This window comes from Schistocerca americana, chromosome 11 (assembly GCF_021461395.2).
Source record: "Schistocerca americana isolate TAMUIC-IGC-003095 chromosome 11, iqSchAmer2.1, whole genome shotgun sequence".
NCBI lineage: Eukaryota > Metazoa > Arthropoda > Insecta > Orthoptera > Acrididae > Schistocerca > Schistocerca americana.
The window spans coordinates 194,747,201-194,774,666 of NC_060129.1; the positions used below are offsets into that span (position 1 = coordinate 194,747,201).

The window sequence follows — 27,466 nt, forward strand, 5'->3', positions numbered from 1 at the left end:
ATCCAGTATTGGCAAGCCAGTCAACTTGGGATGGCAGCTGTCTGAGCAAAAGTTAATGGACTCGATACGGCAGAGGCTCCGATGGAGCTATTGAGGAGGTGGAGGTCAGTACCCACGAAGGGGGTACATTGGGCTGAGGAGGGCTAATTGAAGCAAATGGAAGATAAAGAAGGTATTGAGGCTGTGCATAAATGAAGATAGTATGTTACATTACATCAGAACAAAATTTAATACCTGAAAATTTATGTCCGGGAAACAAAAAGATTTCAGTCAGAAATAATCAGTCAGGTATCGATCGAGAACTCTGTACAGTTCTCTGAATGTTACGAGCAGTGAATTATAGGAAATTGTGTCACACCGGAGCCGTCGTGTTTCAGGTTCGCTGTACGTCGACAACCAGGAAGCAGTTACAGGCGAGACGACGGGTCTGTTCCAAGGACTGGACCTGAAGGAGCCCCTGTTCATCGGCGGCGTGCCCGACTACCGCCAGATCAGCAGCCAGAGTGGCTTCACCAAGGGCTTCAAGGGTGAGTGTAGAAGTGTTCCACATCGTTTACTACCGTCCGACATACAGACAGGCTGAGTATCTTTTGCAAATACTGGACAGTGTCTCCTCGACGAGAAGTACAGCATCTATCACTACTCCTCCACTTGACTGTGAGTGACGTGTCAGTGGTAGGGCTACGTGCCATTTACAGGAGACACAGACCAGGGAGAACCCAGGTTGTGTTACACCCGACCCCCTAACTGACAAGTTCGAGGTGCCTTCTTCCACTGAAACTGAAAGTGAGCCAGTAAATCTTACTTCACCACTCGGAAACATATTGTGGCCCAGGTCACGGGGGAGGGAGCAAACACAAAAGGGTTGATTAACTTGTTGTTTACTCTGTTGTTATTGCATTCAGTAGTGATTATCAATGCCTGAGGTATTCTTGAACTTGACTTTTTTATAAAACATTCTTACTAGACCCAACGTAAGTACATCATTTCTGCTTTCTTTTTAATAAGTCTTATAATATTTGGATCTTTGTCAATATTCTATATTCCAGGGTATTTCCGCAATTAGTCTTTGAATAACTTCAGCGTCTCATCTTTGGGTTTGTGGCTTTTTAAAATTTCATAATTTCCATTTTCACTGCTCAAAAAAAGTGGTTAATCCAACAAAATACACTTTTCCTACAAAATCGCTTTTCACGTTTCACAAATGAATATGTTTCTTTCACTTTTGAAGAATTAAAGTTGCAATAGTAAATTGCTCTTGTGAGCCACAGTAAACTCTGTAACAAGCAACCTTTCATGACAAGAGACACATTGCAGCTCGTTAATACAACATCGGTAATCGAGTAATTTTCATTACTCTTTGTCTTTGTTTTTCAGTTCCAGTGTTTTAAGTAATGATCACAGGCAATAAGAACAAAATGGCATCACGTTCTTGCAGTTGCTGGTCGTCACATAAATGTGATACTCTGACAGGTGCAGCACGGTCCACTCCTTAAGAGGTATACAAAGCTGTGTTGCTCTTGTCCAACATGAAACAGAAACAAAATAACATTTTGTAATTATTTCCAAATTAGTTGGGAAAACAAGACTTGTTTTATGAACAAATACTTACCTTATGTTGTCCAGAAAGTAAAGATAGCAGTGTGATTGAAAATTATATCGCATTAAATGCACAAAGGGGGGGGAGGGGGGGGGCTGGAAATAGCAGATTATGAAATATGCGGATCCTGTACAACAGAATTGGTGCTAGAAAAGAGATTTCCAGAAGTTGGTGAACACCGTCCTGATTACCGTTGTGTGTGTTTTTTTTTTTTTTTTAAACCGCCTGCAGCTTAGAATCGAGTGCAAAGTAAGTGGAAGTTTTGAAAAATTTGGTAGGTGCCGCCACAACTAACTTCTGCCGTCGAATATATGTAGCGCTACACAGGCATGCTTTGCAGGCACAAAGATAAATACTGTCGCCAAAACTTCTGTGTCAGTAAATAAATTTAAAAAAAAGAGAAAGGTGGAAGACGAGCTTTTTTCGCCGCCCCGAGTTTCGACTGCTGCATTTTCATACATTATCCAACAAAGTAAATACAAATTCCGTATTGTTTATCTTCGAATGTAGCCGCATTTCAATGTACTACGAAAATTCGACTGGAAAGACTGTTTGGGATGTTTGTCAATATGGACAACTCTACGTTCTGAATTTTTTCCTATCTGTGAGAAGAGATGGTTGCTAATAGGAACTTATATGATTTGTGAATCACATGCAGTATTCTCTTCACCATAAGAATAATTCGAATATAAACATTTTGCCATGTATTTGTTTCGTGTTTGCTGCTATCTCATTTAATCCTGTCTGCCTAATAAATTACAAATCTAGAGTGAGACAACAGCAAACGCGGAAGAATATACATATCATGTCATGTTTATATTCGTATGCCTAATAGTGAAATAGTCAGAAATGAAGCATGGCAATTGACTAGATTTTTAAATCTAAGATGACTCAAATTTCTGTGCAGAATGTAATGTACTAAAGAGGCGTCTGTAAAGATTTTCAAACGGAGAAAAATTGCTGCTAAACTGTCATTCAGAACATCTTCTATCATACACAGTCTATTATTTGGTTCTTGTTGATCATTATCAAAGAAAGTATCCGTGTAAGTAACAACAAATAGCAGTCTTTTGCCATTGTTTCGCTAATGAGACGATTCCTCTCTTTATTTTAAAATTGTAAGTGGCGGTAGCGTGCACAAAAGCAAGCCATGCCACGAGCGGCGACAGGCCATAAACACTCATTATCAGAATGCGACAAACAATGCAAGACACAGTACAGTAATGCATTTTCAATTTAAAGTGACATAAACACCTATAACAAAGAGAACGGCACTTATCAGATCAAAGAAAAATAAGCAGTGAATTCAAACTAGACGAAGCACGTGAAAAAGGAAGAGTGCGGCTTAGATTCGGAAAAATTTTTTTCCTCGATTTTGAGTCTCTTTTTCGGGTGCGGCTTAGATTCGAGTAAATACGGTATGTCTGTCTACGGCCTCCTGTATCGGAAGGGTAAATAGAATGAGCCAAGTTTGAGAATATCTGTGTTGCAGAATTGCCAGTTTTTGAAAGTGTCATAACAACTTGTACTCCTCTCAACATACACAGAAATAATTGTGAATACTGTGAGACAAGTCACAGTTTTGCTGTTCCCTATCAGTCATTATTGGCAGCAGCAGCTTGAGAGAGGAATGGTGTTAACAGGCTGTGTCAGCCGGCTGGTGCTGAGTGCCGCCAGCCAGCCCATCGACCTGATGCGGGAGGCGATCGAGAGCGAGGGCGTGACGGCGTGCGACGCCTGCAGCCACTCGCCCTGCAGCAATGGCGGCGTCTGCCAGGAGGCGGCCGACTCGCCACGCGGCTTCACCTGCCTCTGCACACCCGGATTCTCTGGGACCCTCTGTGACCGCTACGGCGAGGCCTGCTACCCTGGTAAGGCTCAGTTTGTTTGGGACGATCTTGTAATTATGTGGTGTTACACTGTCATGGTGTGAGGCTAGTGACCTGTTTGACTGGGTGCCTCATAAGTTTTCTTCTTAAGTCCAGTTATTGATTTCATGGAGCTCTGATTAATGTTTAAGGAACTGTACACAATATCATTGAAACAGATTTTTATTTTGTATGTGCAGTGTCTGTCCAAATTGTTCCGTAACTGATTTTATTCATGGTGTGTAAGTGTCATCAGCGCAGTAACTGTGATGATAACTTGAACTGAGACCTGGAGACAACAGCTGCGTATTCAGCCAAGTCCGTTGTGAACAGACAGTGTTAAGTAGTGACGTGCAGCTGTAGTGTCTCAACATTATATCACAAATTGCAATAGAGCAATATCTCTAAACTGATTATTTGAGACATTCTGCAGAATGTTTTGAAGAAGAGAAAAGTGTTTGCATTTTTTTTTTTTTTTTTTTTTTTTCTGCACATCTCGACTCCCAAACAAAAACAATGTCACGTGGATATCTGCTGCAACATGAATAAGATGCAAAATACTGACAATTCTTTCCTGAAAAAAATCATCACGGATACCGTGACTCGGTGTTCTTATAAGTATGAACCTGTGATAAAGTGACAAAAGTGCAGAAATGCACATGGTCAACGGTCAACACTTTCGACATAACTGACATTCGAGCCATTGTGACACATGAATTGAACATAATCCCAACGAAGGGCTTTTCTGATTGTTTCCTATTCTTGTATGCATGTTCTGTGCATTGCACTCAAGCAGGGGGGGGGGGGGGGGGGTGTTCCTATTCTTGTATGCATGTTCTGTGCATTGCACTCAAGCAGGGGGGGGGGGGGGGGTGTCTATGTACGAGGGTCATTCAATAATTAAAGTGACAAATTGGCCTGGGGAAAAATTGTTAGTAGGGTAAGCGTGGTACTTTTGTGGATTTAAGTTGACATCACTGGGATGAGCCCTGATCAGCTGATGTATCAACATTGTTTTGTTTATAACCCCAAAAATACATTTCAAGATGGTGAAGGTTGTATGAATTGTCAAATTTTTACAAGTGAGTAGAGCAGTTCGAAAATGATCACAACTCAGTGACTGACGAACACCGTTCTGGCTGACCAGTTGCAGTTTCAACTCCCTCACTTGAAGGTCGAATTGTTGACATTATTCGTGCCGACCGCCGTGTGACTGTGGAAACGATAGTTGATAAGGTTCAAGTTACTACTGAAAGTACTGTTTAAGTTCATAGCATTATCTGCAATAATCTGGAGTACCCAAAACATGTACTAGATGGGTCCCAAAGGAGTTGACTCGGTACACAAGGAAGCGAGGCTGAGAGTGTGCACAGAGCTGAAGGAACCTTATGAAAGAGAAGATGAGCACTTCCTCAACAAAATTGCAACATGTGATGAAACTTGGATTCACTATTATAAGCCAGAATCAAAAAGACAAAGCATGGAGTGGAAGCACACCAACTCACCTGTCAAGAAAAAATTCAAAACCCAAGCATCAGCAGGAAAAGTCATGTTGACGGTGTTTTGGGATGCTGAATGTCCAATTTTTTGTGATTGTCTCAAAGAGCAGCATACAATGAACAGCCAATACTACTCGGATTTGCTTTTAAACAAGGTGAAGCCAGCCATGAGAGAGAGACGTCTTGGATATCAGAAGAGAGGTGTGATTCTTGAGCAAGACAATGCACATCCTCGTATTGCTCAACCAACCCATGAAACTACCGACGAAATGGACTGGGAGGTACTGACTCATCCCCCGTACAGTCCTGATTTAGCACCTAGTGATTTCCATTTGCTTGGTGCACTGAAGGAGGCATTATGTAGGAAGAGGTTCCAGGACAACGAGGATATGAAAATGTTTACTGATGACCTTGTAATTCTGTGAGGCAACAAGAGAACTGGAAAAACAGTTGGACAGAATAGATATTCTCTTGAAGAGAAGCTATAAGATGAACATCAACAGAAGTAAAACAGGGTTAATGGAATGCTGTCAAATTGAATCGCATGTTGCAGACAGAACTAGATTTGTAAATGAGGCACTAGTAATAGTGGATGAATTTTGCTATTTAGACAGTAAAATAACAGAGGATGGCTGAGGTAGAGAGAATATGAAATATAAGGTGGCAATAGCAAAAATGGTGTTTTTGATAAAGAAAAATTTTTTAACTGCAAAAATAAATTTCAATTTTGGGAACAGTTTTTACTGGTGATATTTATCCAAAGTGTAGCATTGTGTGGCAGTGAAATGTGGACAATTTAGAAGAGAATAGAAGCTTTTGAAGGAAGATCAGGTGGGTAAATAAGATAACTAATGAAAACGTGCTGGATTGAATTGGGGAGGAAAAAATTTTACAGCACAACTTGATTAACAAAGGGGGTCAATTCATAGGACACATCCTGAGGCTTTGAGGAATTAGTAATTTGGTAATGGAGGGAAGTGCGGGGAGCTAAGAATTGTAGAGGGAGACCGAGGCTTGTTCAAGTTCAAGTGGATTGCAGTAGTTACGCATAGAGAAGAAGAGACTTGCACAGTATAGACTAGTGTACAGAGCTGCATTAAACCAATCTTCAGACTGGAGACTGCAACAGATGTTTGCATGAAACTGTAAAAAGCAGTCACAAAAACAGTTTTCAGGTGTAGGTAATTTCAGGTAACTCATAAAGCTTTTGGGAAGAAGGAGAATAAACACCCAAGGTAAATTTGAATCCAGCTTTTAGCTGACACAGAAATTATAACACGAAGACAAGGAACTGTAAGCACTGAATTGAACGAGCTCTGTTTTCGACAGACGCTTGCGGACCGGGACGGTGCCACGTGGATGACGAGAGGGGCCTTATATGTTTCTGCCCGTTCGGACGCACAGGACCGAGGTGCGAGCGGGAGGTGAGCGTGCGCACACCCATGTTCAACGGGGAGGCCTACCTCGCGTACACCACCCCTGCAAGGGCGACTTCCAAGTAAGTGCTGGTCTGGAAATTTCATATAGCATCTGCAGTCCATTAGACTACTGAGTTTTGTACTTGTTGAGCATAGTTTAAAGACAGGTAACTGAGAAGATATGCACTAAAGTGTGGTGGCAGAATTTATGTGCAAAATTAGACGCCCCTATATCAGCAGCATTTTTCATCACCAGATTGATTGTTTTTGTTTCTGCAGGAAATAATTAAATGTTTATTATGTTTATTGGCTCTGAGAAGCGTTCCAAGTATAATTAAATTGCATTATAACATATAAATTAATGTTAAACACAGTAAAAGAATATTAAATTAATTATAATTAAAATAAAATAATTATTATACCTAATATTTTGTTAACAGTTCAAGATATTGAAATGAAGTTCTCAGCAAATGATAGTAAGTTGGGAGGGGTGGTGGGGGTTACATACTTTTGTTATAAGGCTGAAATGATGTGGGAAACTTGCGTTGTCATTCAAGGCAAAATCTTAATGGAAGTGATTTCCCTTCCTCCAACCTATTGAATTGTCAGGTGTGTCATACAGATGACTGAGATGATTGCTAGTGTTGGGTCAGTGTTGTTAAGGATGAAGGGAAGGTAAGGGGGGGGGGGGGGGGTGAAGCCTGATGTTGGCACACAGCCTACACTTTTCGAATGCTTCTAAGGGAGCCACCAAGCTTTATGCCCCCACCTGGCTGGTAGGTCACCATTAGTAGTTTCACATGCTCTCACTTCATGAGACACTGCAGAGAGCTTATGAATTTAACACATTGACTGCCACAGCCAAAATGAGTTAACTGGCCCAGAAGTCACGTTAAGTGGTTTATGCAGTTCGATTTGTCATCTCATTCGTCTGTATCATCAAAGCTTTTTTTTTTTTTTTTGTGGAAAAATGGAGCCTGTGAGTTATCTCACAGTTGGCATACAGAGCTTGGAAGTTCAGCTCAGACGCCAACTGCGAGATAACTCGTTGTCAACAATCGGTCACCGGCTCACATATTTTGAAGCTTGTTCGACAACACAAACTGAGTCTTTTGTTGCAACTACGTCGGTAGTGTTCAGTCTTCATTGTAGGTGTTTCACTGACATTTATCGTTATCTTTGTTCAGTTTTTCTCATAAAATGGCTAGTAATAGGAGAAAACTGAGTCATGTAAAACTTGAACATGAACGAATGGGAATGGGATGTGTTTATGAATGAATTCTTGGACGGTGGAAGTCTGTATGAACCCTCTTCATGTGAGCATTCAAGTGAGGATTCAGATGCAATGAATACAATGAAGAAGATAAGCAGATTGGTCCAATGTCAGGCACTACAAATAACAATCAAGAGTGGAGTGACATTCCTCAAGATCCACCATTATTCGTGTACACCCGCTCGCCCACCTGCTCCACAAAGAGTTCCTAATGTCATTATGTGAACAAGCAAATCTATAAGCGAGCCAGGAAGCTGAAAAACACGGGAGGAGAAAATCGACCAGGCTTCGAGCTGCAGGGTTACAGATGTCATAGAAAGTATTGCTGGGGTTGCTGTTGCTCATGGGTCTTTACTGTTTTCCATCTATGGAACATTAGTGGAGTAAAAGTCCTTTTTACAGGGTTATGTTCTGGAGATCTGCTATGAGTAGTAACGTACTTCAGTGGCTATTGAGATTTCTACACTTCTCAGACAACTCATTGCAATGCAATGCAATGCAATGGACCATTTCCATAGCATCATGAGCAATAATTATATTCCAGACAAGAATCTCTGCATAGATGAATCAGTGGTTTTGTGGCACAGCCGTCTGTTTTTTGGACAATACAAGGTGTCCCACTCAAACCTCCCCGATTTCAAAGACCCAGGGAAAAAAACTAAAGTATATACGACAATGAAAAATGCACCACATTGTAGAGCATCTCAAAGAATTTATTTATCATTCTGGAAACATCCCCCAGGCTGTGGCTAAGCTATGTCTCCGCAGTATCCTTTCTTTCAGGAGAGTTCTGCAAGGTTCGCAGGAGAGCTTCTGTAAAGTTTGGAAGGTAGGAGATAAGGTACTGGCAGAAGTAAAGCTGTGAGTACCAGGCGTGAGTCGTGCTTCAGTAGCTCAGATGGTAGAGCACTTGCCCGCGAAAGGCAAAGGCCCCGAGTTCGAGTCTCGGTCGGGCACACAGTTTTAATCTGCCAGGAAGTTTAATTTATTTATCATCAATACACCTCTACATGTGAACCATCTGTAGCACGAAGAATATCGAGTCTGTATTCAATTTCTTGTCATCTTTGTAACATTTCCTCTGTTGTCATTGCAATCGCATTAGTGATAAGATGTCGCAATGTAGGAATATCGTCCACTTTGGTCGCGTACACGCGGTCCTTCACGAATCCCCACATGAATAAATCAAGCGGCGTAATGTCGGGTGAACGTGGTGGCCAGTCAACGGGTCCTCCACATTCGATCCAATGACGATTGGGAAATTTCCTATCCAGGAACTTGCAAACAGTCGTTGACCAATGTGGCGGAGCTCCATCTTGTTGAAAAATGGTGTTGGGTTGCAAGTCTGAGGGTACACAAACTGCTCTAACATGTCTAGATGCATTGATCCATTCGCTGTTTGTTCTTCAAAGAAGAACACTCCAACAATACTGTCGTGCATTAGCCCACACCAGATGTTTAGTTTTGGGCTATCACGAATATGTTCATTGACAAAGTGGGGATTTTTCCAAACCCCAAATCCGAACATTATGCCTATTAATCCTTCCTGACAGATGAAAGGTTGCCTCATCTGATTGCCTCATCTGAGAATAAACATCTTTCCAGGAAGCAGGCATCCATATCAATATACTGCAGCATATTGTTGTCGGCGTGATTTGTCGTTCAGTGTCGGATGTTGCAGAATTTGCACTTTGTAAGCACATGTACAAATATGCTGATGAACTACACGATGCACTGTCGATCGAGATACATAGAGTTGCCTAGATGCTTGACGAATTGACTTATGTGGGCTTCTGAGAAAAGTTTGTCTGATGTCCTCCACTGTCTCTTCTGAAACTCCATAACATGCACCGCCAGAATGTTTCAGAACACTTCCTTTTGCCAGAAACTTCCTATACCATTCCTTAATTGTTTTCACATCAGGTGGATCACATTCATACACGAGACGATAATTTCTTTGACAGTAATCTGCGATTTTGTTTTTGTAAACCACACTACTACTTGCTCGCGCTGCTATGGAATCACCATTTTCACTTCATGCGACCGTGCTGCGCTCTGGCGATGATACTCGGCACTTCTGACGCGGGAATATAAATTCTTTGAAACGTTCTACAATGTGGTGCGTTTTTCGTTGTCGTATCTCTTGTGGTTTTTCTCTCCTGGGTTCTGGAAATCAGATATTTTTGAGTGGGACACCCTGTATATCAAGAACGAGAAACGTGAGTACGTTTATAAAGTTTTATGAATTCTGTGAATCTAATATCGTGGTTCTCGAAACAGAAATCTACTGTGGCAAGTCACAGGAGACGGCCGAGGTGGGTCATGCATCTGAAGTTGTTTCACAGGTGATGGAAGCTTTTTTGAACAAAGGGTATATGCTTCACATGGACAGTTTTTATAATTCTGTATCACACACCAAACTGTTGTTAGATTACAAAACCTATCTATGTAGAACATTACATAACTACAGAAAGGAAATCCCAATATTGTTAGTTACTATCAAACAGAAGAATAGTCAGACGGCGTGGAAAAGAAATGACAATGTTGTTTGCAAATGGAAGGACAAAAGGGGAGTCCTGACCATTTCTAATATGCACCGTGCCGAAATGGTGGAAGCTCGCAATCAAAATGAGAAAGTTGCCTCAAAACCGAACGTAGTCGGAGACAGCAAAATGGCACGGCAGATGTCGATCGGCCAAATCGAATGCTGTCATATTATTCGGCTTCGCGAAAAACTATTAGATGGCCAAAAAAGCTTGCTCTACACATAACGGAAATAAATCAAATCGCTAGCTTTTGGAGAAAAATTTGTTCGGGCATTGATTGGAGATAAGATGCCACAGACCCGAAAGAAAATCAGAACAGATGGCACCTTTCATTATTTAGAGGCAGTACCCACCACCAAGATAAAACTGTGGCCAATAGATCTGTGAAGACTGTGCATGCAACAAAAGATACTACCTTAGTCCCATTTGTGAAGAAAGGCCAGTTCTTTGCACGGAAGAATTCTTCGAGATATATCGTCGATAAAAATAAAACTTTATTTTCGTTACCATTAGTGACATGAAGTATACATTTTATGTCTACAGCAAAAATATTTGTTTGAACTGCTGTATGCACTTTTTTGTTAGTTTATTCCAAGTGCAAAAATAAAAAGTCTGTACCACCACTCCCACACAATTTACTGTACATGTCACTGACTGCAAATTGGACATACTTGTGACAGATGTTTTCGTACCTGACTGTATGCAAAAACTCGTTTCCAGTGGCCAGGTCGTTCAGGTACGAGATAACTTGCAGTTGGCAGTCAGTGTGTTAATGGAGGGCTTTGGTGCAGAGGCCGACGGTCGGCAACTTTACGCCACCACTTGCCCTCCCTTTGCTGGACAAACACTGGCAGTGAAAACTGTCCACCACCAGGATTTGGATCGACGAACCTCCAATTCCGGCACCTCTGCACAAGTGTATGTTAGTAGTGTCAGCTACAGAGACAATGAAATGTTCATTTCATAAGAATCACAGCGGACTCAGCGCATTTCTTGGATACGCTAGCAGAAAGTTTCTGTGCTAACACTAACAGACATTGAATCGGTGCACTGAACTTTCCAAGAGCTTTCAGATAATTGTTAAAAAAGTATGTTGTCCATTCTGAAACAGTCATAGTTGCTTCAATTTTTTCTTTACTATTGGACATATGCAAAAATCCACCGAGTCGTCTGACACCTTTCCTTTTCACTCACCATTTCGTGGTCCAAGTTTCAGAAGACCGTCTGTATTAATGCAACTAACTGCAGTTTCAAATGTTGTTATCTTAGTAGGAATTCTTGTTTGTTTCCAAAGAATTCAAAATAATAGAAAAATTTCAACCTACTCAAATTTATTTGCGATATTATTTCTTGTCTTTTTTCTCAAGATTTGTTAATTTCGCCTCAAATAGCTGCCAGTTTCACCTCAAGTAGCTGCCATTGTTCTCATCGTTCCTTCCTTTAGCAGGTCATAATTTACATTGAGATGACAAAAGTCAGGGGATCCTCCTAATATGCTGTGGAGGCAATTGTCAAACCTCCTTTTGCACAGATAGTGCAGCAAGTTGACCTGGCGTGGACTCTACAAGTTTTTGGAAGTGCCCTGCAAAAATTTTGAGCCATTCTGCCTCTATGTCCGTCCATAATCGAACTGTTGCCCGTGCGAGACATTGTGCGTGAACTCACTTCTCGATTACGTCCCGTAAATGTTCGACGGGATTCGTGTCGGGACGATCTCGGTCGCTAAATCGTTTGCTCGAATTGCCCAGATTGTTCTTCAGACTAATTGTGACCCAGTGGGATGACACGTCGGGCGATCTCAGTGGCCGAATCGTTCACTCGAATTGTGCAGAATGTTTTTCAAACTTATGTGAATAATTGTGATCCAGTGGGATGACATTGTTTGGAACGTGACATCCGTGAATAGCTGCAGATGGTCTCCGAGTAGCTGAACATAACCATTTCCATTTGGACCAAGGGACATGTAGAAACACCACCAGCTTGCACAGTGCCTCGTAGACAACTCGGGTTCACGACTTCCGGAGGTCTGCACCACACTTGGACTCTACCGTCAGCTCTTACCAACTGAAATTGGGACTTATCTGACCTGGCTGTGGTTTCCCATTTGTCTAGAATCCAACTGATATGGTCACAAGCCAAGTAGAGGTACTGCATGCTGTTAGCACAGGCAGTCGCATTGCTCATCTGCTGCCATAGTCCATTTCACTGCACTGCCCTAATGGCCACCGTGTGTCCCACATTGATGTCTGTGTTATTTCACTCAGTGTGCTTGTATGTTAGCACTGACAATTCTACACAAATGCTGCTGCCGTCAGTCATTAAATGAAGGCCGTTGGCCACTGTGTTGACTGTGGTGTGAAATAATGCCTGAAATTTGGTATTCTCAGCACACTCTTGTCACTGTGTATCTCGGAATATTGAATTCACTACCGATTTCCAAAATGTATTTGCCTGCAACTACCATTCCGCGTTCAAATTCCTGTCGTGCAGCTGTAATCGTGTCTGACAGCTTTCGAAGTGAATCAATTGCAAACTCTCTCAGTGATGGGAGACTGCTCAGTTTAGTTATTATAGTACACTTTCTCAGTGAAAAATATGGTGTCGAGCAGATCAATTTGTAAACTGTATTTTATAATATATTCAGTCTGTCTACTAAACATGTGCACAGTTAGTTTTATTGTCTAATGAATCACTGGGTAGTTGTTGAAGAGTTTTTGTGGCTAAATACATCACTCTTAGAATAGTGTAAATCATTTTGCTTCCATCATTAAGGCTCTGTAGACACCTCAAACAGTTCATCAAACATAACTAGTTTATCATATTATTTGGCAGTGTGTGGTCTTATTTGGCATACTTGTCAAACATAGGCCGTCACTGAAAGTAAATTTGAATGGCGGCTGATTTGACTAAGATGTCGGATATTGTTTGTGTTGTTTTCCCACATATGTTTAGTGAGAAAGCATTTTTATTACAATTTATTTCGCTATATCACGAGTTTCTGCAATTGCAAAAACTACGATAAAAGGGTGTACGGATAAAAAGAAGAGAACACTGGCAATTACCAAAACAGTAAAGGCGTCGAGTCTTTCCCAACCGTCTTACACAGGAAGGGGTTAAGAAGAAAATAGATATTATACACGTGACATAAAGCGGGAGCGCAGTAAATGAAATAAATAAAAGTTGGTAATCAGCAGGTTCTAAACGTAATTTTTCCTTTAACAGATTCTCATGGGTGTATTTATCTGTCAATTTCAATTGTTCCCTCGGCCAGCATCATATTTTCTTTTTCTTCTTTACACGCAGTGCTAAAGTCTTTGTTAGAAATGCTTTTTTTGCATTGATAACCATTCCCACTAGTTTAAAAATGTGACGGCTTTCCAGAAAGTAACACGCTTTCGTCTTTCGTGGCAGTGGGTGAGACTACAGCGACCGTCTTGTTGCCATAACTATCCTACACTCAGTAGGCATCCAGCAGTGGTAGCATATTGTCTGTCTCTGCCACTTTGCTTTCTGTGACATGTTAAAATATGCACTGCAGTAGAAAATTCCACCACTTGTGAGGTGCAATCTGTTGTTAGATTTTTGTTGGCAAGAAACTGCAAACCGATTGAAATTTATAGTGACATTTGCAATGTGTACAGAAAACGAATAATCAGTGAAAATCGAGTGAGGCAAGTGTGCATTAATTTTAAAAATGGCCGTACCTGTGTTCACGATGAGGACCACAGTGGCAGGCCCAGCTTTGTGACTGAAAAGCTGGTGATGAAAATCGACGACAAAATTTGTGAAAATTGTCATTCTGCGATTACAGAACTTTCGCAAAATTTTCCCCAAATTTCACCAAGTTTGGTGCACAAAATTGTGGCGGAGGAGCTCGGTTACCACAAATTTTGTGCTAGGTGAGCTTCCAGGACCCTAATGGAAGACCACAAGGAACAAACAGACTGCAACACTGGCCTGCCTCAAAGATTATGAGAAAAATTGTAACAAAGTTATCGATCGTATCACAACTTGGGGATGAGACTTACGTGAAGTGTGTCAGTTGTGAAACAAAAAGGCATCATTGGAATGGACACATACATATTCTCTTAAGAAACCAAGGACGTTTTTGCAAACACTGCCAGCAAGAAAGATCACAGGTACTGTGTTTTGGGACTGTAAGGGAGTGATTCTCGTTGATTTCCTTGAATGTGCACAACAATTAACTCAGAAGGGTATTTTCAAAAACTGAAAGAGTTAAGGTGGGCAATACAAAACGAGCGTCGGGAAAAAATCAGTGCAAAAGTTAGGTTCCCCCACCTCCTGGCCCCCCAAACAACGCATGTCCACGTACATACAGCCAATCGTATCTGAGAGCTGATATTGGGTTTTGAATGGGAATTACTTGATCAACCACACAGGCCAGATTTGGGACTAAGTGACTATCATCTCATCCAAGCAATGAAGACATGGTTTGCTACATAACATTTAGATACTGATGCTGAACTGCGTGCCAGTGCTTTCAACGCAGATGGCAGATTTCTGCAGAGACGGTATTGAAAAACTTGTGCTACAGGACAACAAGAGCTTCAGTTTGAATGGCAATTGTGTAGAAAGACAGCTTAAGACGTCTCTCTACTCACTTAAGACATCTCTTTACTGCCAACAGAGAGCAACATCCTCGTTTGTCACAAAGTGTCTCTCTCTCTCTCTCTCTCTCTCTCTCTCTGCAGTGTATGTTATAAACATTTACTCTTACTTCCTGCTTTTCTACACACTTTTAAAAACATATTTCATCTGGTTACTGCTAGAAACTATCCACATTTTCTCTGGAGATGCAAATCACACTACTTTTGAACAGAAATTGTATGAAAAAAAATATGCAAAAAAATGTTCCCTTACAAGATACATCATTAGCAAAGAGAACAACAATATTTCTGCTGCCTGACTTCATAGTGTTTTTGTCTTGCATGCTGGTTTTGCTGTTGCAAGGGGTTTATTTATTGATTGTCATTTTTTACTTGTAGTTCACTTTTGCTATTTGAGTTTACATTCTCTCATTTGGAGATAGTGAGTGGATGTGTAGGCAGTAGAAAATGGAGTTCTAAGTGGAGAAATGGAACATTTCTGGTGTAGTCTTCTGTTTGATTTCAATAGAGGGGTGACAACAGTGTAGGCAGCCAGAAACATTTGCACCGTGTATGGAGTTAGTGCCATTGGACAGAGCATGACAAGAACAGGGTTTTCTCGATTTGAGGAGGCTCGTTTTGACTTTAGTGACTCTCCACTGTCAGCAAGATTTTCGGGATTTGATGAAGATCGTTTAAAGGCATTAATCCCCAATTATCCGTATAAGTGTACTTGAGAACGGCAGTTTTGACAAACTCTGATCATTCGACCATCTTACGCCATTTGCACCCGATGCGGAAGGTTCAAAAATCGAGTGTATGGGTACCGCATATAAGCCAAAATTACAAAAATCAGCACGTGGTCATATGTGAGTCACTTATTTCTCATCATCAATTGGCTCTCATCATCAATTGGCTCATGAACAGCATCAACCATTCCTATTCGGTATCATTACTGGTGACAAAAAATGGTGTCTTTATGCGAACATATGGAAAAGAAAGACATGGATGAGGCCAAACAAAGCAGCAACTCCCAATACAAACACCTGCGCACGTCCACAAATAGATGTTATGCATCTGGCGGAAAAGCAACAGTGTGGTATCCTATGAATTGCTTCCCCAAGTTGTAACCATTACCGCTGACATTTATTGTCAACGGCTGAGACATCTTGTAGACACAGTCCGAGAACAACGATTAGGAAGGTTGTGTGAAGTGATCCTACTTCACGATAAACCCCACCTGCATCCTGCTAGACTGACAGGGAAAACAGTATACAGGAGTTGGGTTGGGAAGTCACTCCAAACACACCTTATTCACGTGGTCTTGCACCCTCATATTTTCATCTTTTCGAACAGTGTTTAAGGAACTTCCTTTCCAGATAAAAAAGCACTCCAAACGTGGCTTGACGAGTTCTTCGCCTCAAAAGCACGTAATTTCTACAGTTGCAGAACGGCAAAGTTACTCCTGCGTTGATAGACTGTTGTCAATAGTGAAGGACAACATATTATTGATGACTAAAGTCTCTGTTATGTGTATCTGCTGTGTTTATTAAACTTATGGGAAAATGCTACGAACTTATGGACCAACCCAGTAACAAGAGCTAGAGTAGATGCGATATCAATCAAGTGTAGCGCACCTTCAGTGATTGTGTCCCATTCTGAAGGTGCCGTTACATCGTGTACAACTCCTGGGTATACTCGCTGTCTTATATTCTTTGGTTGAGACCAGTTATTCAAAGTGTAAAAGTGATTTTCCATCATCCCACTAATTTGTGATTTTCCAATGCAGACTGATAGTGTCCATCAAGTTCCGACCAGACGACCTCAATGACGGCATCATAGCGTACAGTGGCCAGTCGACAGACGGAAGGGGAGACTTCTTCGCCATCGTCATCCACAACAGGACCGTCGAATTCCGCTATGACACTGGTGCAGGTATGTCGTGTGAGGTGTTTCCAATATTTTCACATAGTTTTGAATGTATGTTTGTATAGTGAATGTGGCAGTACTATTATATGTATCACATTGTTTTATTAAGAAAATTAGTTCCAGACAAAGGATGAATATGCAGAGTGTCACTGAAGTAGTTTTCTTGCTGTGTCAGTAGTGTGGCTTGCCATAATTCCAAAATCTGTAATTCAGGAAGGGATGAATATTCTCGACCTGCTAGTATAAATTAACAAGCAGTGCAATAGCATGCCAGACAGGGACGTGACCCAGATCCGATAGAGTCCACGTGGCAGATTAACGTCGGTGACCTGCTACACCATTGTTGCTGTCTGAATGTGGTTTTCAGGCAGTTTTCCGCACTTGTTGAGGCACGTACTTGGCTGGTCCTCTATCTCCATTTCGGAAAATATGATATGCAAACAATTAAAATATCGATAATACACAGAACTAACTTTACGGGATTCACAGACAGGTGGTGGATGTGAATCCCCTCCCTTATTGATGTCTGTGATGACAGTAAGGGCATCCACCCACAAAAGTGAAACACTAAAAATAAATTTACCAAATTGTGAAAACAGTGGACACCATATGATAGCATAAATTCTAGCAGTAGGAAAGAAAATAATTTTAATTTTCTTTATTTATTTCTGGGAAAATATATTCCTAATGCAGGAGGTTATCAGTTGTTCCTTTCTAGACTCTTCAGGTTGGTGTCATATCATCTATTAAAAGATTTTGATAATTGTGGTTGCTAAACCTTCATTCCGGCCTGAATGCTATAAATTATTTCATTATTTTACCATAGAATATCAACAGTATACATCTTTAGCTGCATATTAACACAATTCTTAATGCTCGAATATTACTGCACATGGTATATACAGCCCAGGAAAAACCCAGGAATTTTTTAGAATTCTGAAAATTTTTCGTTGTTTTAGTTTTCAATTAAATTTTTATTGTTTTGACTGGTAAGAACTAATGCTCTAATGAAGAATACTACTGTGTCCCACTATTGCAGCAATAAAACAGAAACAAGAGAAAAATAAATAAATAATAAAACTTAAGTTGCAAAGGAAATGTGCCATTTACAACAACAAAGCACACTGCACACACAATCATTGCCAACTGCAAAATGTGTCAAAGGCATTAGGACAAAGACTACGTAATACCGACGAGTGTGACGTCACAACTATTTACATTTTCGTCTTCCCCCCTTCCCCGTCCCTTAGTTATCTAAATTTACCCAACAGGATTTCAGGAAAACTATATCACCTGTCTTCCAATGATCCTCAATTTGGTAATGACCAACCAGATTCTCTAGGATGCGAGATGTGTAGAGGTGATCCCCCAGGAAGTCGTAACATTTGTCGCTCGTCTGCAGGACTGAAGGTACTGCGCAGCCGGCACAGGCTGGTGGCCGGTGAGTGGACGTCACTGACGGCGCGCCGCGACTACAAGGAGGCGTCACTGACTGTCGCCGAGGACCGGCAGACGCGGCTCGAGAGTGCCGGTGGGCGCGGGGCTGCCAACCGCGGGCTCAACCTGCGCACGCCGCTCTTCCTGGGAGGTGTCAACTGGGCTGCCATCACCGTGTCACAGAACGCCGCCGTAACGCGCGGCTTTGTCGGCTGCATCTCTGAAGTACGTTCAAAACTACTTCACTGTTTCTCTCACTTTTCCATTGTATAACTGCACAATAAGGTCAAAATGAGGACAGGTGAATAAAATATTTTTTGGCATAAAAAGTCGCAGATTACAGTGTGTAACACTGTAAATTGCCATTAAGAGTTCCTTGATAAGTTACTAGTTCCATTCATCACTGGTTTCTAGCACAGCTAGGGTTATAGTGGACTACAGAGACATTAAAAAAATGAGCGCGTTGTCAAAAAGTCAAGAATGGAAAATATGGGATGTAAAAACATTATGAGTTAGAATAAATTGCTAGCATCATGTAGAGGAGGTGTTGAACAGTGGACAGGCCTATATAAAAGTAGACTGTTTTAGGGTGTCTGTCTCTTGCTCAGTACCTCTCTTTGTGAGCAGCAGTCTGTTCTAATTTGTAATGTTTACATGTCTCGTAGACAATTTTAATGGGCATTCTTATCATTTACATGAAATTATTTACTCTACGAATGATATCAAAACGACTGTAGATGCTCCAAATTGCTATATTTCAATGGGAAGTGATCTGTGATTGTGGATCTCCATCAGTGAAGTTCCTCAAGAATAATAGTAGCTTCTAGTACCAACAAAACAAGTAACCAACTGCCAAATTGTTCCCCTGACAGCTGAAGGTGTCCGGCCGGACGGTGGATCTGGTGAACGCATTGGTGGAAGCAGCTAACGTGGAGGAGTGCGTGGACCGAACGCCACCTCCGACGGCCAGCGACGAAGGCTTCGGCCCGACGGCTGTAGGTGGCTGCCGCGGTGACATGAACCCCTGCCAAAACTCTGCACGTTGCATCGAGGTTCCTGGCTCTGGTCGCTACTACTGCGAATGCCCACCGGGATACACGTAAGCCATCTTTCTACTTTCTTATTGCTGTGCCGGACGAGCTAGCTCCGTTCGGGGGCACTCTTGCATCTCTGATGTGCTCTGTGATCTGTAATGTGGGACAGATGCACTTGGCGAAACATTTTGTAAATACTGGTTTTGACTCTGAAGATATTGCATGTACTGGGTTTAACTTCGACATGCCAATGCATCTTAACGTCAACTGTCCGGATAATATGGAGTACATTTAGAACTCAGATTGGGCACATATATTGACCTGTACTGAGATCAGATGGGGCTAACTCTGTTTACCGAAACTGGTCGTCATAAATAAAGGTTTTACAAATGCGACCTTGGCTGAGAAATTGCCTTTCTTCAAGCTGATTACCTTTTTCGTGTGATACAAGCTTTCGTATTTGCTTTCTCGTTTACAAATTAATCTTGGCTTTTATAAATTAATCTGAGCATTTATTGGAAGTCGGACCCACCTTGTAGTTGTAGTGGTATATTTTATGTTGAATAGCTTTGATGAACCAATCCTGCAGTGCCTAATATGATAGCACTGTTCAACCTACTTTTCACCAGTTTCAATAGGTGGTGTTTTAATTGAGAGATAATTTGTATTCATTGTTTTGAGAGGTGGCAGTGTGGACCAAAGCAAGGAGAAATGGCCAGTAAATATGGGCTCTAAAATACATACCTTAAGAGGTATGAGCACTTGTTCACCTTTGATACTGTGAAACAAATCTCTTCTGCTGCAAGCTCTCGACTGTTATAAATGGTCTACAGTGGGCAGTAAACAAATAACACATTTCTCTATTAAGTGTCCCTGGATACTGCACACAGTTAACATTTGTTAGTGTTGTTGCTGTAAACTTTATGTACAGTTCTTGTTAACTGCAGTGCATATATTACATCAGTCATCTGAAACAATTTGTGACATTACTGATTTCTCCGATAACCAACCATTTACGAAAGAAATGAACCACTATCGTGAGGAGGGCAGTATGAAGCAAAGAAACATACGTGTATCAAACACAAAATTGCATATATTTCATATGTTTTACAAATACTGTACATACCCAATGTAAAGCATTCATTTGCTATTAAAGTAGCCTTACAGTTCATGAAAAAAAGTCCAAAATTGACTTTTGCTTCAGTGCTGAGACATACTTTTTTGTCAATAAATCATGCACACCTGTAAAACACAGTAACAGAACAATATCATACTTTCCTAGTTTTTCAGACCATTTAATAGCCATATCGAGGCAGTGAAAAACTTTCTCACTGGATGGTCTTTTTACAGTACAGTTGTCGCCTTGCTTTACCTCATCATCGGAAGGGTCTCATTCATCCAAAGACTTCGTCATCCATCATTAATGGATACCTGGGGTCATCAACATCATATTCCTGCCAGTCTTGATTTATTTCCTGCTCACAAGTTTTTCAGTCATGAAGATTCTGTAATCAAGCCAGTCAGTTGTGATACAAATTGGCTGTTTGGTGGGCGTTCAGTTCCAGTGATAAGCTCATCTGATGGAAGGAGCTTATTCCAACCTTTTCCTTGGGCAATGCTTCTTTGTACACAGCACCCTTGGAGTTATTTCGAGTGTACATTTCTTGAAATCTTTGTCACATCTTCCCCAATCAGAATCGTGCACAGCAGTGCCTTTTTATAATAAAGCTTTCAGTTTTCTGCTGATGCATTTGTTGGAGGACTGAAGTAACATTGGGGGGAGGAAACTTGAAATTTAGAAAATTCAGGATGAAATAATGACAATATATATTATGAAAATGATAATTACTGCTCACCATATAGTGGAGATGTTGAGTCGCAGACAGGAACAACAAAAAGACAACTTACACTTACACAAGATTTTGGCCAGAAGGTCTTCTTCTGAAATAGACAACATACATATACTCATTCTACATCTGCACGTGTATCTATAGTAGAAAGTGCATGGCAGAGGGTATACCCCAGTGTACTAGTTATTAGGGTTTCTTCCTGTTCCCTTCACATATGGACTGCAGTGTGCAGTAATTATTCTAATCTTATTCTCACAATCCCTATATGTGCAGTATGTAGAAGATTGTAGTATATTCCTTAAATTCGGTTCTTGAAACTTTGTTAATAGACTTTCTCAGGTTTGTTTACGTCTATCTTCAAGTGTCTTCCAGTTCACTTCCTTCAGTATCTTTGTGACATTCTCTCAATTGTTATGCTGCCCTTCTCTGTATATGTGCTGTTAATCCTATTTCCTATGGGTCCAGCACACCTGAACAGTATTCTAGGATGGGTCGCATGAGTGATTTGTAAGCAATCTCCTGTATAGACAGATTGCACCTCCCCAGTATTCTACCAATAAACTGAAGTCTAGCATCTGCTTTACCCACGATTGAGCCTATGCGATTATTCTGTTTCATATCGCTACAGATTGTTACACTTACAGTCCCTGGCCAATTTATTAGACACCGTACAGTTTTTAAGCAAATTTTGATTTGTGTCTAACAAAACTTGTTTTTGTAATACATAAATTGTGATAACATGATTATGTGTAATCTAATTTGTAACTAAGGTGATATAACGAACAAATAAATAAAAGTAGTATTTGTTAAAATTATTTTATTTAAATAATTACAAAAAAATTAAAACATTGTGAAAGTGAAAACATTAGTTGTAATATCTTGTCGAACTATCTTGTGCAGCTGTGAGAGCCTTAATACGACGTAGCATACAGGACTGTACTGTGTCCTGCATTAGTGGATGATGGTACCACACATGGATGATCTTCTCTAAGAGCTATGTTTTTGTTGTGATGTCATCTTTTAGCACCTACTACTTGATCAGTTCCCATACATTTTCTAGGGGGTTCATGTCGCGACTATTACCCGGCCAGTCTAACAGAGGATATTTTGTTCCTTCAGAAAGGATTTAACTTACCTGGCTGTGTAACAGGGAGCTCCATCCTGCATAAAAATTCTCTAATTCTCATCCTCTGAGCTGTGGTATTAACCGTTTTTACAGGACTTCCTTGCCTCATTATGCCTTTAACCGTGTAAAGACGTCCTGCACTCTTGCCACAGATGACAGACCAAATCATCACCTTAGTTGCGTGTTTTACGGTCTGAATAATGCAGCCAGGATGAAATTTTTCTTCTGTTTGACGGCGCACATACTGAGATTTGTTAAATAAAATATCAAATGTGCTTTCATCGCTGAAGCATACCTGTAAAAATCGAGGAACATAATTAATGTACTATGAATAAATGTACATAGGTTATACCAAATCGTAAATAATAATTTTAAAGTTAAATTACCGATCTCCAGAAGTCCACATCCTTATCACACCAGTGTTTAGCCTACTTCAGACGCTTTGCTTTCATTATGGCTGTTAACTTTGTTTTTCTGGCAGGTCAACAGCCTTTGAAATCAATATCCTTCAACATTCTGCGAACAGTGCATTCACATTAGCCTCTTCCAGTTGAGGTTTTATCTGTTTCGTTGTTGCAAATCTGTTTTCTAGGCAAATTCTTTTGAGAAATGTTTATGACCTTGGGGTGAAAATTAGTTTTTTTCCACATTTATTCTTCCTTCTGGGGCTCAATTCTTCGCCTGAATCAGTTTTCTTCTTTATACGCCTCATGCTAGCTTCTGACATTTGCAACCTTCGCGAAATTTCGCAATTGGAATACATGTTCGTATTAATGAGGGCTTTGACCTCAGCTATTTTAAATGGTGAGATGTAATAAGTGCCCTGAATAACAGTCGTAAATTTTCCAATTAATCGCATTAAATATAGTACTCAACATGTAATTATTACAAATAACATTAAAAATGTGCAGTGGTCTAATAATTTGGCCAGGGACTGTAGGTATTTGTATGAGATGACCGATTCCAACAGTGTCTCATTGATATTATAGTATACTACGGTTCTTCGTTTCGTGAATTGCACAATTTTACATTTCTGAATGTTTAAAGCAAGTTGCCAATCTTTGCACCACTTTGAAATCTAATCAAGATCTGACTGAATATTTATACAGCAACTTTTAGTGGTAATTTATTATAGATAACTACATCATCTGCAAAAACCCTATTACTATTAATATTATCTGAAAAATCATTAACATACAACATGAACAGCAAGTGTACCACACACTTCCCTAAGGTACACCCAAAGATACTTCTATGCCTGATAATGATTCTCCATAATAATAATAATAATATTTATTCAACATCGAATAATCAGATGCAATTCCTAGAAATAACACAGTTTCAGGACATCATACAGATTATTCTTCTGAATACGTCAGTTTATAAATTACAACCTAAAGATTTGTTTGTATTAATAAATTTTACATTTGGTAGTATACAATCACGATATTACAAATATTGTTTTTATCAACATTATATTAGTTGCAGGTTACTTAAAACTATGAGCTTGACATACTTATGAAGCACTTTTCATACAGATATAATACTCGTCTAGGGAATAAAAAGGGTTTTCAATTAGAATTCTTCTTAGCTGATCTTTTAATTTGTTAGGAGGAAGGGTTGTTAGACTTTTTGGTAGGGCATTGGCTAGCTTCAGCCCAGCATGAAGTGCTGTGTACTCACTACCAAAAAGTCCTCCATCCAGCCACAAATTTCGCTTGATACCCCATGTGATAGAACTTTTGAGAATAAGTGTAGATGTGGTACCGAGTCAAAGGCTTTTCAGAAATCAAGAAATATTGCATCTATGTGGTTACTTTGATACAAAGCTTTCATTATGTCATATGAGAAGAGTGCGAGTTGGGTTTCACATTATCGATGCTTTTGGAATCTGTGCCGATTGGCATTGAAGAGGTCATTCTGTTCAAGATTCCTCACTGTTTGAACTCTGAGTGTGTTCTAAGATTCTACAATAAATTGATGTCAAGGATATTGGATGGTAGTTCTGTGGATCATTTCTACTACCTGTCTTGTAGACAGTTGTGACCTGTGCTCTTCCCCAAGAACTGGACATTGTTTTTCCTTCAAGGGATCTACGATAGATTATAGTTAGAAGACGGGATACCTCAGCTGCAAATTTAGTATAGAATCTAACATGGATTCCATTGGCTCTGGAGCTTTGTTCAGTTACAAGGATTTCTGCTGTTTCTCAATGCCACTGACACTAATACTGACGTCATTCCTCTTTCCAATGTTATGAAGATTAAACTGGAGCTATTCTCCTGCATTTTCCTTTATAAATGAACATTTGAAAACAGAGTTAAGATTTCTGCTTTTGCTTTGCTACCCTCAATTTCAGTTCCTGTCTCATTTTCTGGGGACAGCACACTATCTTTGGTGCCACTAATAGCCTTTACATATGACCAGAATTTCTTTGGGTTCTATGGAAGATCGTTTGACAATATTCTGCTGCAGTGGTCATCGAAGGCATCGCGCATTCCTCTGTTGACAGCCAAATGTGTTTCATTCAGGATCTGTCTGCCTATAGCCCTATGCTTTGTTTTACACATATTATGCAGTAATCTCTATTTCTTTAGAAGTTTCTTTACAGTGACTGTATACCATGGAGGTTCCCACCCATTATGAACTGTTCTGTTGTGTACATATCTGTCCAGTGCATGGTCAATTAGTCTTTTAAAGTGGAGCAGTAGTTCCTGTGCTCGCTCCTGCACTGTGGTGAAAATTCCAAGTTCCCCTTCGGTAATCATTGTTGCTACAACCACATCATGTGATGCCAGTTTTGAAGTGAACATTCTCAAAAAGGTCAGGTCTATTTGTTGCCATTAGATCCAATATATTTCTATCATGAGTGGGTTTCCTAACTATCTGTTCTAGGTAGTTTTCAGAGAAGGCATTTAGTATAGTTTCACAGGATATCTTACCACACCCACCATTAACAAAACTGTAATTTTCCCAACAAATTGTTGGATGGTTAAAGTCTCCAGCAATGATTACTGTACGATTGGGGAATTTACGTATACGTGAACTGAGGTTTTCCTTAAAGTTTTCTGGTGGGCGATAGGAGAATCCAATTATCATTTTATGCCCACCCCTGATACTGAGTCTTGCCCGAACAATCTCCCGTGCAGTTTCAATTTCTATCTCAGTGGAATTGAGTTTCTTGTCTGCTGCGACAAGTATACCACCTCCATTTCCCATTAGCCTATCCTGTCGATATACACTTAAATTTTCCCCAAAAATCTCACTGCTATCAGTTTGAGGTTTCAACCAGCTTTCTCTACCTAGTATTAATGTGAGCTTCACTAATTTTCATGAGTGCTTCAAACACTGGCACTTGGTTATGAATGCTTCAGCAGTTTACCATAAGGATTTTAATACTATCATCTGTGGGAGGCATTTATTTCAATCTGACACTTATCTTTCTGGGTTTTCTACAGCTATCATTATCTTGTTTACATATATGCAGCTCACCACACATGACCAGTGTCTGTGGCTGCTGGGGACAGACCAGTCTGGTCTGGCCCTGTCAGCCAGACGCAACGGTCACGTGTGGACTGGTTGGGCTCCGTCAGCCAGAGACAGTGGTAACGTGTGGACTGGTCGGGACCTGTCATCCACAGACAGGGAACACTTACGGACTGGTCTGGCCCCGCCAGCCCGAGACGGTGGTTGTGGCCAATCAGAAACAGTGGTCATGTATAACATGTCTGGCCCCATCAGCCAGAGGCAGTGGTGACGTGTGACTGGTCAGATCCCGCCAGCCAGAGACAGTGGTCATGTGACTGGTCGGGCCCCACCAGCCAGAGACAGTGGTCACGTGTGATTGGTCAGGTCCCATCAGCCAGAGACAGTGACGTGTACGGACTGATCTGACCCCGCCAACCCGAGACAGTGGTCAAGGCCAGTCAGAGACAGTGGTCATATATGAGGCACTGAGAGCACAAGCGGACTAACCCCGGAGAAGTCAATATGGAGGAAACAGGTCTCATAATACGGGCCCACAAATAATGTATGTTTGTGATACATTGCCGCCTTGTAACATGCATATGATGTAACTGTGGTTTTATTGAACAATATTTTGACATAGATAAATTACAAAAGTACTATATAGTAGAATATTAGCAGTTTTGTTGTGGCTTAGTCCATTTGCGCTCCAAGTAGTTGAACATTCTCAATGACAGGTCCATTAGTACGCTGATGCATGTGACAATAGTATTCATTACTAGTATACATTGTACACATTACATGTACCATTTTACATTGGTTTCTGTAATGTTACGCATTGTGTTACATTTCAAAATCATCCACAGGCAATGTTTCTACAGCATTTGATGACGTTTGTAAAGTTTTGTAGAAATCATGATGAAGTGGAGGTACATACGGAAGCAAACTTAGCAGATCCTTCTTTTTTGCCTCTGTAATTACATTTCCATTAGGATAAAGCAGTTCGAGATTGCTGATGCATGTGGATGTTCGTTTGGGCACATCAATTTCCTGAAATGGCTCTTGGTTTTGGTTCGAGTATTTATACAATATTTTGAATCTGTTGGTTGCTTCATACCGCAGCCACTGTATGTTCAACCATTGTACTTTACAATTGCCAGAAGACATTTTTCGATTCGTGATGTTTCTTTCGAGTTGTTTTGTTGAAAAGAAACATTCCGCATTCATATTAATTACCTTGAATGGATTCCTTTTTCTGGCACTCACTACCACATCATTCCAGTGTTTAGGACGGTAAATATTAGGAAAATACTTTTTTCGTTTCTGAACTAAGCCAAAATCCTGATCACAGGGCAGGTACAAGTGTCCGCTAACTAAAAATTTATGGTCTATTTCCTTCACAGAGAACTCTGAGCTGTTGACAATGTATTGGCACAGTACAGCAAGCTTTATGTTTCTATTCTGGCCTCCGCACTGATCAGAGTACATAATTAGTTTTTCAGTCCTGACAAAATTGCGTATGAAGTACAGCAAACAAGAACCAATTTCTTGTGGCCCTCTCGACGCAATGGATTCATGCCACAGAAACATGTATACATCATCATTGTGCATATTGTGGATGCCAAAGCAATATGTCCACAACTGACGTTTGTAATAGCAAACTCCAGTTGAGATGATCGGTGTAGGCAAAGTTTTCATCAAATCAAATGTTATCACTGTAACGTTACCATCTGATTTGCTAAGCAATGTATCACTATGTAAACCTGCCCGTGCATACTCAGCTTTTTGCTGATGGAATTCACGTTCTGCAATTA

General features: G+C 40.6%; 1 protein-coding gene across 1 annotated transcript in view; it reads left to right on the forward strand.

Moving 5' to 3' along the window:
- LOC124553582 (basement membrane-specific heparan sulfate proteoglycan core protein) overlaps nucleotides 1-27,466 on the forward strand; it is a 799,417-nt gene that overhangs the window by 742,152 nt on the left and 29,799 nt on the right. Inside the window, exons 71-76 of the mRNA XM_047127431.1 lie at nucleotides 378-527; nucleotides 3,244-3,471; nucleotides 6,297-6,465; nucleotides 16,601-16,746; nucleotides 18,143-18,402; nucleotides 19,050-19,276. Coding sequence (XP_046983387.1) covers nucleotides 378-527; nucleotides 3,244-3,471; nucleotides 6,297-6,465; nucleotides 16,601-16,746; nucleotides 18,143-18,402; nucleotides 19,050-19,276 — 1,180 coding nt within the window. The remainder of the gene's footprint in view (nucleotides 1-377; nucleotides 528-3,243; nucleotides 3,472-6,296; nucleotides 6,466-16,600; nucleotides 16,747-18,142; nucleotides 18,403-19,049; nucleotides 19,277-27,466) is intronic.